Genomic DNA, 12631 nt, shown 5'->3' on the forward strand with positions numbered 1-12631 from the left:
AATGGGGAGGGGGAAGAGGTAGAAGTGAGGGTCTGTGGTGGATGACTGGATATGGCTGAGGCTCAGAAAAGGGTTCAAGGAGAATGAGGAGACGGACATCAGCTGGATGCCTTGGGAGTAGAGCTCTGTCTCTGTGTGAACAGTCTCTGACACACAGCAGGTGATGCTTGTGCAGCAACCGTGTGGATCACGCAATCCAACCACTTCCGGTCTTGCAGAGGAAAGTTTTTCTTCATTGCTACTGACCAGATGGTGGCGTATTGAGTTTATACACCACAGTCAGGTTAACTGTCAACCAGAGGAGTGGAGCAGTGGGAGTGGTCACATTGGTGTCATCAGCTTTAGGACCAGTGGCAGCAGATCCACTCTGACATACATTGGCACAATGTAACACAGTTGTTCTCAAAGCGGGGTCCTGGGGCCCCCAGCGGTCCCCACCAAAATCAGTTAATCTATACTATAGCATCACAATCAGTTTATAACCACTTGCATGGGCCAAGACCCCACATTTAACATAATTGGGAGATTCTGTACCATCTGGGTGGGCAAATTTGAGTGCCTTCCCTGGAAATCATATTTTTTATTTTTATCCAATTCTCTCTCCATGGGGTGTGCCTGCACTGTAGTTAAAAGTACAATATTTGCCTCTGAGATGTATAGTGGAGTAGAAGTAATACATTTGAAATGCTCCTGTAAAGTACAAATAACTCAAAAGTGTAGTTACTACTGACACCACTGCATAGCGCATACAGTCAGCCTTGCAGCCAAGGCATCTGGATTCTGAATCAGATCTGGAAATTGCCTTTGCCTCTTCAACACTGGCGGCCTCTGGCGCCCCTTCTGTCTGCTCGACGTCACGACAGTCTGGGTTGGTTTGGCGAAGGAGAAAACCGAAGAGACCCTTCTCTCGCGAGGAACGACGCCGTTATCGAAATCCCTACAAACAACACGAGAATTCATCATTCACACGGTAATATAAGCCAATCTAACACGGTAACATGTCGCGTGCCAGGAGTGGAGACACGGGTTGCACCGAAACCGTAGTTTATTTTAGAAAATGTAACAACTATTTTACATAACGCCACGAGGCCTAACAGCAAGCTAACCAACAGGCTAACGGGCTCCATGATGACTTTGCCTTGTTTTAGCTCTTAACATTAGCAGCCAAGACAGCAGCTTGACTTCAATACTATGCTTCCATAACGTTCCCGTTAGCCCGGGGTGGTTTATGATGCTTGATATTTGTTTTAAAGAGAGGAGTATCATGTGTTTGTCTCGGAAGCACAACGCCACATAAATTAAATACTATTTAATCTTAATGCAAATATAAAAATAAATAAAATGCCTCATTCGCATGGTGGTATCACCATTATGCCCTGAGATGCGCTTATAGTTGCTAGCTACATAGCTGCCTTGTAGCTAGCTAGGCTCTGGGGACTTTGCAGAATGTGGCCTCAATTTTAACATTGTAAGCTTTCATTTATCTCATATTTTCATTTAGCCAGATGACGCAGATTAGCCTGATTAGACTCTAGAGTCACTGATAACAGCCCCACAAAACAACTGATTATCGGTGGTGGAAAAAGTACTCACAATCTTTACTCACAGCAATTTAAATACTCGGTTACAAGTAGAAGTCCGTAATTAAAAATGTACTTGAGTAAAAGTACAAAAGTATTGGTGTCAAAATGTACTTAAAGTATCAAAAGTAAAAGTACCCATTTTCAAACGTATAAAAATCTTTTGAAAATGGCAGATCTACAAGCTCAACAATGTGTCGCATTCTGAGCTTGTAGATCTGCTATTTTCAAATGGTTGAAGCAGTTTATAATTATGTTTTGTAATGATCAAATCTACAAAGTAATGAGTTACTAAAGTGTTCAAATAAATGTAGTGGAGTAAAAAGTACAGTATATGGATCCGAGATGTAGTGGAGTAGAAGTAAAAGTATTGGAAATTAGAAATACCTCAAAACTGTAAATCACTCAACTAAATCAGTAAATGTACTTAGTTACTTTACACCACTTCCCACAAACCAACTGATTATAAACTGCTCTTTGACAGGATTAAGAAATGCAAAGCCCTAACTTAACAGTATTGTTTAAATTAAATGCTAATACAGTAAGTAAGTTACCAGCTTTGATTACCTTGTTTTTCGTGGTTATATTTCACGAGACCTTATTTTGCTGCGCATGTATTTGTATACAACTATTAACTAACCATTGAACTAGGGGTGCCCCCTTGTGGCCCATACCCTCCACTACAGTTAGATTTACCCAGCCTTACCCAGTACATGTCACAGTGAAATCCTGTGGTGATTTATCCATTAGTAACAATGAGGGTTCTATTATAATATTATGATTCCGTCACCACTCAGCATTTACCCATCCTAGAACTATATGAGCAGTGAGCGCTGTTAGGACAACTCTCTGGGAGCAGTTGTGGGTTCAGTGTCTTACTCAGGGACACAAACCAGAGTCAGGCACCTTCTGTTTCCCTGGCAGCATCTTTCTTGTCTTTATAACAGTTTTTATTGTTCCAACACATACATATAACAAGGGCTGTCACAATTATTACATAATCGTCTAATCGTGATTATTTGACATAATCGTGATTATTTTTCATAATCGTTTCCATGTTGAAAAATGTTCATATATTAGTAAAAAAAATAAGTGGAAATAGCAGATCTACAAGCTCACAACGTGTCGCATCGCGACGCGCTGTGAGCTTGCAGATCGGCTATTTCCACTATCAATATTCTTTTTTAAGTATAAAGTTGTCAAATATGTCAGTAATTTCTTTGTATATTAGGTCATGTGTCATATCTACCATGTGCAACTTCAAAGCCTACAAGCCAAACAGAAATGTAATTGCCATCGACAAAAACACAAATCGTTAATCGCAATTATTTGAGAGAAGATTAATCGTCATAATCGTGACAGCCCTACATAAGACATGTAATGCAGATGTAAACACAGGTTTGAAAAAAGTAACTGTATCATAACAATAGTTTATTTTTTATTTTATTTTTTTACAATCAGTAATAATAATAGCAATAATAAAATATAAACATTTATAAAAGGTATAGAAATGTATGAGAGGCAGCATCTTTCTTTACCCACTCAGCTACGGTCGTCCCCTTATTGTGTAGATTCTGGAAAACAAGGGATATTATGTGCATAACGCCTGCCTGGGTGTTATACACTGGTCTATGGTGTGAAATAGAGTTTAGACTTTTTATTGTCTGACTCCATAATTCCTTGCTTTTGAAGTGTTGCCATGCACGTATAACGTATAAACAAATAAAAAAAGATGTGAAACGAAAATCAATTTTTTTACATAATAAAATAAGTTTAATCAAAAACAACAAAAAAACATGAATTTACAGCAGTGTATAACTATTTGAAATATTATATACAGTAGATAATAGATATAAATCTAAATATATTTTTGACTGGTCTCTTGACTCCCATGTCTTTGGAATAAAAAAATAATAATGTAGACTGTTTCCAAATCGAACTTGCAAAACCCCCCCCCCACACACACACACACAGATGTGCAGTGGTATACGAACGGGCACAGGTCAATCTTTATTTATTAGAAGCGACTTTTCACCAGTGCAGCAATTGCAATGCGATGACATGAAAAATAAAAAAATATTTTGAATTCCATTCAATTTTCTGATAAATACCACATGGCCATGGTTTTCCCCTCCCAGAGACTAATAGATTATTCCAACTACAAGGCGACTGAACATCTGTTGAGATAAAATAAAAGTTTGACAAATGTACTTACTTCTTTGAGCCAGATATGTCTTTTGTAGAACATTGTGGGCCACGATGTATCATTTTCATAATACATTTCCGACTGAACTCTGTGAACTTGCCCTGAACTTTAGGATGTGAGTTCAATGTGTTGCATTCACTCACATGGAGATAGTAGTTGGTTATATAGATATATATCTTTTCACTGTTTGTTTAATGATGTTGGTCTGCTTTATACTGGATCCTTATTCCAATGTAATGTAGAAGCAGTTACAGAATCAGCAGAACTAATAAGCCATAGATTATGCACAACAACATTAAAATACAACAAGTAAACACTAAAGTTCACAGAATCACTTAAGAGTTGTAAACGTATAAACTCTGTGACGTGTTTTTTATGGTACTGTGGAAAAATATGAAGCCCAAGAGTTTCAAGGCCAGTCCACACCAATGCAACTCCTTGCAGAATGGAACTACAGGTACTTGCAAAAATGATCCCATATGGCAGTTGCAAGGAGTTGCATTGGAGTGGACTGTTTTGTTGCAAGGAGTTGCGACTAGTTGCGTTGGTGCATTAATAAGTGCCTTAAGGGACACTTATTTATGTAGGCTCTGCCTTGCATGCTATCTTTGAAAAGATCGCCAACACTCACTTGTGTATCTATCACCCGATACATGTGAACTGTGAACTATTCATCCGATAAGTGCTTGCCTTTCTCTTTTTCTTGTTAACCTGCCTTGCATACACATGAATGAAGGTGACCAGTGTCACTTTATTCAGCATTTAATCTGCCTCCATTTAATCTGATAAAACAAAGTATTAAATGCCACAAATCCTTGTGTGCTCATGTGTCTTTTTTTCTTGTTTGTATGCTATTGCTTATGTTGGTACATGCTCTCTCCGATTTTTTTTTATCTGTATTTGTCCAAAACTGAAACGCAATAAAAATAATGAATCTGGGGGGAAAAAAAGTACAAACCCGAAACGCAGCATTCAATCTGGCCCAAATTTGAATCACACATTGAGGGGCCTCTAAACCACTGTTTCCAAATAGTGGGTCAGGAACCATTTGTTTTTGGGTTGGGAACCAAAATAGACCGTTTGGGTCCATTTGGTTCTATTTGTACACTCCCAGAGCTAAATTTAACATTGATTTTACGATATAAATTGGGGTCCTAGAGATTGAAATGCCATTAAATGGAGGTCCGTAGCCTAATGCAGCATGTCAAACTGGGGGTTCTTGAATAAAATTGAAATGGTTGAGAATCACTGCTAGAGAGCCCTAAAAAATCTTCTCTTATATGGGGTTCCTGGCATATCTTTTCAAATCGGGGTCAGCGGGCTCTCAAGTGTCAATTCTGGGGTCCTTGACATTAAAATGTGTGAGAACCACTGCTCCAAACAATGCTGAGACAAAAGCTATTTCACTTCCACACGATACTAGAGGGCACCACAAATGCTACAAATGGCAGCGTTTGTTAACAAAATGTGAACTTTTCATATTAGAGAGCTATGCTGTAGTAAAAACGATGTTCTTTCTGTATTTTAAAATGACGCTGTGTATTGTTATTTCAGGTGTGAATGATGTCTGAACAAGACCTGGATGAAATTGTGCAAATAACAGTGGAGGACTTTGGCCAGGCTGAGCAAGCAGGTAAGATCTCTCTGAAAAGAAAAAGATCAGATCTTTGCAGTGCTGTATGGGTCATGATGTACTAGCAGTGACAAAACGTTCTGTGTAACCAGATGGCCATCCTGTGTGACTGTGTTTTGTTTTTGAACTGGATTTCTGTCAGACATGTTGGACAATCATGACGATGAGGGAGATGAGAAACCTCAGAAGAAACGAAGAAAGTTGAGCGTCAACCAAGCGAACAAGAACCAGGAGAACAGCAACGGCCAGGATATGTCTTCTATTAAGGTATGTCAATAATTTATTTTATTATGTTTTCCCAACATTTTTTAAATTTGTTCACAGACTGTGGAAATTGCCCAATAGGCTTCTACACAGATGAGAGTGGTGATAAATTAGTCAGTCATCATACTGTACTTTATGTTACTCTAGAACCTGTTGTTCTCCATCAACTCAACCATCTGCCAGCGACTGGAGAGCATTGAGGCTAAGCTGCAGGCAGTGGAGGCCACCTGTAAGGCCCTGGGACGCAAGTTGGACAGCATGGTGTCCAACACTAAAAGCCCGAGTCCCATCCAAGTCCCCATGGTGGCAGGATCTCCCCTGGGAGCAACTCAGACCTGGAACAAAGTGCGCTGGTGAGCTCCGTGCTGTTGGCTGCACGTCCAGGACATGTTGCGCCTGTGTTTTCCTTAACAAATGCCTCTACAAATGCCTTCTAAATCAGTAGTTCTCACACTTTATAGATTTTTCAAAAATGTCCAAAAATAGCAGATGTACAAGCTCAGGGCGGCACAAAGTGATGCGCTGCGAGCTTGTATATCTGCTATTTTTGAATAGCCAGCGCAAAAATCTAAAATGACTACGGATGCTTTCCTGGTTTTAATGGGTTAACCAAGGGATCGAACTGAGAATGCCACCAAATGACACAATGGAGATTAGCAGATGGATAATATCTGTGCATCTTTTTCTTTTCTTTTTTTCTTTTTTTAACCCATGATTTTGTAACCCATTTTTCAACCAATGCCAATTGCCTAAGCTGTAATCCGGGGCTCTGGAGAACACGCCCACAGCGTTCCCCAGCGGGAATCGAACCCAGGACCTTCTAGCTGGGAAGGTCCTGGGTGGGCGGGGGGCGACACCGTGCCCCCCTGTAACTGCACACCTTTTTTCGGTTGATGTTGCAATGCTGCAATAACAGAAACTGAAGAGAAAGCATTACCCAATGTACTCCACATCGTTCATATTGTGTCTGTCTTCCTGCAGTGTTGTTCCACAGACAAATGTGATAGTGAGCAGTGACCGTCCAAAGGGGCCGGTCCATGAGGACACACCACTGGAGAACCTTCTGAGCAAGTCAGTGATTTTCATTCACACTTGTTGTGCATAGAATGTAAATATACATAATTACACCTTATAGTCAATAGAAAAAATAGAATATACTAAATTTGGGTTTAAACAAATACTTTAAACCCAAATTTAATCATTTTAACTGTAATTTACACTGACACTGGGCTTGAAATTACCTTTTCATTTTTTTATTTGGTAGCACTAGACAAGAGCGTAGACAGAGCCTATGAAAAGTTTTGATTGACAAATATGAGACGTGTTCTGGCCAAAAGTAAATTAATATTGCGCTCGTTCAATCTCTCCCTAGTGCGATTTGGCATGACTTTTGTTAGGAATGGCCAGAAAACGGCACGAATGCGGTTTGGAAATACATTGCATCTGAGGCAAATTAACGAGGAAAGACAGCAAGGAAATTCAACACAGTAGAAACTTTATTTGAAGAGAGGTTGAAGGGAGGGGGAATTAACGTCTGGCTGTCGCTGATTAAGATTGCACAGAAAACACTGGAATGTCAACGCAGCAGTATTTGGCGACATCTCTGTGACTTTGTGCCAATCATTTGTCTAATGGGTGCCAATGAGTAATCTATCCCCACTCTACGCCTATTTCCTACAAACAGAGTGCCTATGGTTAGCTCACAAGGCACATGCTAAGTGTACTAACTAGGCCTGATTTACACTGCAGCCAAATCCAGCCTGAATCAGATCTGTGTCACATCCAGATTGGAATCTGATTGGTTTAAATGGTCACATGGTCATAGAAAACCAATCAGATTCCAATCTGGATGTGACACAGATCTGATTCAGACTGGATTTGGCTGCAGTGTAAATCAGGCCCTAGTGAATGTAGAGAGAAAGGGACATTAGACTGGGGGTAAAAATTTAAAGAACAACAGGTCGCACCAGAAACATTTACACACCCAGAAACGCTCCCAATTATATTTTAAGGTTGCACAGATTACATTTGTGCATATTTGACAAAAATGGTTACAACTTCGAGACCTGCCGCCATAATAGCTGAAATCATATCGGTGGCTTACTGTCCAAAATCTTGCTGGTCCCAGTCAACGTGTGTCTACATGTGTTTTCAGTACGGCAAGCGGGCGGCGGCAAAACACCATCCTAGTGAAAGTGCGTCCTGACGAGAATCCAGATGAAGAGAGTGGCTCTGAGACTAGCGACACTGTTTCCAATGGTGGCCAAAGTGCACAAAGCAGCCAGAATGTCACTCTCATCACCCTCAACTCAGAAGGTGTGGCTTCACACACACACACACACACACACACACACACACACACACACACACACACACACACACACACACACACACACCGGGTTATTCTCTCTGTAAAACATGTTTTTCTCTCTTGTGTAGGCCTGGCGTAACTGTTTCATAAGGTCTACATATTGAATCAAAACAGCAGACTCCACTGAGTAACTGCGTTTTCACGTGCACTTTAATGTATCTGTGAATGTGGTAGCTTGTTCGGTGGCTGATGCCAGGCCGGGGGGAAAATAACTCATGCCTAATTGAGCATAGCCTGACTAAGGCCTGTACGTTTTGTTATTGTTTTGTGTCTGACTTCACTTGTTGTGGATTGTTTTGAACAGGCTCTGTTTCCTCTTATTTGGAGGTCTGAGTTACCAGTCACCAGAACCCAGTCAGCCTCAGCTCACCACATCAGAACCCTACATGTTCACTGTAACAAATGTAACATATACAGCCTCAGACGTGCCTGTGCATATCTTCAGAATTACAGGAGATGTCCATCTCCTTTACTACCACATGGGTGTGCTGTGGCATTATAGGAGGTCACAGAATACATTCAGTGCTAGTGTGGTACTTTTTAACCTGTGAATCCATGCACTTATCTGCAGGATGTGGATGGACCACGTTTTTGATGTACTATACTGTATATTGAAGTCCTACCGCAAGCTTTATTTTCGTGCTATTAGCACAGGGGTTAAAGTTCTCCGTCCTGGGGACGGATTTCCGTCTTGAGGATTCCCTAGGGGCTATTTATGAGATCAGAGAAGATTCGGAAAAAAAGAAAAAAAGCTGAACCGTCTGCGCTAATTATAATAGCATCAGTTACTACTGTGGTGCGTAGACTTGCTGGTGTGTCATGTAGTTCTAATTTAGACCAACTATTTCCTGTAAGTAGACTTCAAAATAAAACCAGTTGACGTGACTTGACTTGACTTGATCAGATTACGCTAGGCTCTTATTTTGAAATCCGCCCTACACTGAGAGGAAATGCCTCTAGCTACTTGTTGCTGCTGTAAGCTAACTGCGACGATGCTGTTGGATAAACAAAACATCACTTGGATTACCCGCAATAGTTTGGCTAAAGTTCATATTTATGATAGAAAACAGTGCTCCTGTGGCTTAAACGATGTACACCGTTTGGAAGTTTGTTAAACTTTTTGGACCTACGCTGAATTCCAATAGCTGGATGCTGCAAAGGAATGAGACGTCGCTCTCTCTGTAATGTATGGATGGCAGTGTCAAAAGATGAAGTCACTGGAGTTTTACATGTAAACAGCAGGTAGGCTATACTATCTAAATATGTGTTTACAGGGGGCAGCAGTAATTGACAATACGCGTTTGCTTTCTACAGTCTATATGGTTTGCTTACGTTCTCTGCATTATAAGCAACGGAACACTTGTTATGTTTGCAAATCAGAGATTCGAGGGGATTTATTTGTCACTCACAAAAGTGATCCATACAGATGCTAATGAAATACTTCGGGGTGGTGTTTCATTGGTACCGATTAGCAACGTATCATGAATGATTGGTGTTCACTGTTCATGGCAATAGGCGGAGATTTCTCCACTGCATCGCAGTGTTTCGCTCATAACATTACCCACGTGTGGCATAGGTTCAGTCAGCGACGCGTTATTTGGAATTGCACATGAGTTCTGGGCGGAGGCAGCGACAATAAGGCTCGGATGTGCTCAGTGCGGTCAAAAACAAATTGAGGTGGGCTTGGCTGGATGAAAAGGTTGACGGGAAAGCCATTCAGGTCCTGGTGTCACCGTGTCAAACGGTGAGAGAACCAGGAGCCTGTTTGGCTGTTTCTGTTGTATCTGTTAAATGGCAGCATGGCAGCAACGATAAAAAAGACGCTTTTCAAGCGCGGGGGGGGGGGGGGGGGGGGGGGGAATACATTTCCGTCTCGGGATTTTTTTTTGCTTTAACCCCTGTATTAGCATTAGCACGGTAATGTGTTTACACAGCATAGCTGTTTTAATTGGCTGCCTTAACACTTTGAGTGCCAGCCCCCCCTGCCCCCCGTCCCTTACCAGTGCCACCATTAGGTCCCATTCATTTCTGCCCCAATTCCAGGGAATAAATTGGAAATGATCCGATATTCACATCGGAACAAAAATGGGAGGTTTGGTAAAAGAGGATTTTTTTTTTTACCAAAAAAATTTTGGAGTGATTTCGGTGAGCGGTTTTGGAGATAGGTGCTCGAGAGTGCGCACTGCGCAAACCAGTCAATAACCTCAGAAATCTAGATTCTGAGATATTTGAGTTCAAAGAAAAAAAACTTTAGGAAGCCATAGCAACAAATTGGTAAATGGTAACGGAACACAAGTACCCTTGACAGAAAGAATGACATGCCTACTTTCATTATGTGCAAAAAAAGTTAAAAAAATATTGTACCATCGTCTAGTTTCAAGGGGGCAAAGTGAAAAAGTATGAAATGACTCAGAAGGTAGAAATTGCCTTACATTTTGATAGAACTATGCACTGTGAATTCACTGTGTTTTTACCTGGTCTAGAAGGTCAGGAAGACAAAAAGTCAGAAAAGCGATGTCAACCTTTTATTTTATGGCAACATCGAACCCTAACCCTGGTGAGTACCTCACACATCCAGCATGAACATATTTATGTTCAACAATATTTACAAATATTTCCAAAAAAAAAGAAATCACAAATATGACTTCACAAAAATAAAATATAACTGGATAAAAGTAAAATAAAATAAATGTGCAGCAAGTAAAGAATAAATAAAATAATATAAAAGTCAGTACTGTACTGTACTGTATTCTCAAAAAAAGGCATTCAACAAGCCAACATTCAGGAGTCAAAGGCACCACAAATAAAGGTCAAAGATGGTACTGTTCACCGTGTGTGTGTGTGTGTGTGTGTGTGTGTGTGTGTGTGTGTGTGTGTGTGTGTGTGTGTGTGTGTGTGTGTGTGTGTGTGTGTGTGTGTGTGTGTGTGTGTGTGTGTGTGTGTGTGTGTGTGTGTGTGTGTGTGTGTGTGTGTGTGTACCTCAGGTGCCTCAAAATGGCCTGGTACCTGTTCCTTGCCATTGTTCTGGGAAAGTACGGCATGGCAATGTTTTTTTGACCACTGCATGGCAATCTCCGGCTTGTGAACGATAGCTGTGAGGAAGAGAAGTCCCAGAAAGTTCTTCAGCTCCCCTAGAGTGACATTGGTCCAGGCAGCGAACCTACAGTGTGTATGACCTATGCCTGACTCCTCCGCTCTCGCTATCTCCGCCATCATACTGTCCTCTGCGTTGTCATTGGTCTGGTTGCAGATCGGGCTCCCATCCTTCCTCCATCCAGTCAGACTCCACGGGCCCTGTATATGATAGAAATAAATACAAAATACTAAATGAACGTGCTTCTGTATAATTTGTATGTTCTTTAGCAAAGGCTGTCGCACAAAAGTAGTGAAAACAGAAGATCTGCAAGCGAGGCGTTGTGTGCTTGTAGATCGGCTGTTTTCACTAGTCTAAATAATTTCAAATGTATATATGTATATATACGTGGCCACTGAATTCTATAGGCTCTGCTTTGATACAAATTTGATACAGATTTGAGATCGATTTGATAGATTATTATGTCACACACACACACACACACACACACACACACACACACACACACACACACACACACACACTGATTGTATTACTAAACTATCTATCTAGGTATACACACACAATAAAAAACTAAACTATAAAGAAATGTATTCTTACTGGAAGAAGTTGGAGGAACTTCATACACCTACTACAAACCATGGATTGACATCTAGACCTACTGCACATACAGTATGAAACAGAGCTGATACCTTTATGTACTATGAGGAAAATAATGCTGCTATTTGTACCCTGTATATATATAAAACTAGACCAGGTCAACCTGGTTGTGCCAGACCCCGGTTCTGCCAACCCTCTGGGCCTATAAATTTAATGGTACATTTATAGGCTGTCTGTCCCTTTATAGGCTGTCTGTCCCTCCCTCATGTCATCATCATTTGTGACATTGTGATGACATGAAGGCTTTGTCTGTCGGTCTATCCCTCCCTCATGTCATCATCATGTCATCATCATGACCATCTATGGAGAAAAACCGGACAGACCGACATTTGCTTATGTAGGCCTACCCATTTCATGGGTCTGGCAATGACAATGCGACATAGCATTTTCAACTGTTTTTTGCCAGACCCATGAAATGGGTAGGCCTACATAAGCAAATGTCGGTCTGTCTGTCCTGGTTTTCTATATAAAGGGTATATATGATGATGACATGATGATGACATGCCTACAAAAGGCATGATGTCATAAATGATGATGACAGACAGGGGGTCTTGCACAACCAGGTTGACCTGGTCTAGTTTTATTGTATGTGTGATACTTGCTTTGGCAATGTAAACGTATGTTTTCTCATGCCAATAACGCTCCTTTGAATTGAATTGTATATTACCAAATGCACCCTACGTGGAAAAAAAACAATAGCAGGTCAGGCTTATTGACATCGGTTATTGATTGATTGAAGAATGTATTACAAGCTTGCATTAGAGTAGACCTACAGATTCATGGCTCATTTCCACAGGAACACACTTTATGCATATCATACAGT

The 12631-nt window shown here is 40.8% G+C and overlaps 1 protein-coding gene across 3 annotated transcripts in view; it reads left to right on the forward strand.

Annotated features, from left to right (window-relative positions):
• Window positions 1–872: 872 nt before the first annotated feature.
• banp (BTG3 associated nuclear protein) overlaps window positions 873–12631 on the forward strand; it is a 46859-nt gene continuing 35100 nt past the window's right edge. For all 3 annotated transcript variants that reach the window (XM_080736718.1, XM_080736719.1, XM_080736720.1), the window contains exons 1-6: window positions 873–970; window positions 5341–5419; window positions 5562–5686; window positions 5831–6036; window positions 6665–6754; window positions 7839–7999. In XM_080736718.1, coding sequence (XP_080592844.1) covers window positions 5347–5419; window positions 5562–5686; window positions 5831–6036; window positions 6665–6754; window positions 7839–7999 — 655 coding nt within the window. In that variant the 5' untranslated portion in view covers window positions 873–970; window positions 5341–5346. The remainder of the gene's footprint in view (window positions 971–5340; window positions 5420–5561; window positions 5687–5830; window positions 6037–6664; window positions 6755–7838; window positions 8000–12631) is intronic.

Source organism: Nannobrachium achirus, assembly GCF_963921795.1.
Source record: "Nannobrachium achirus genome assembly, chromosome: 11".
Classification (NCBI taxonomy): Eukaryota; Metazoa; Chordata; class Actinopteri; order Myctophiformes; family Myctophidae; genus Nannobrachium; species Nannobrachium achirus.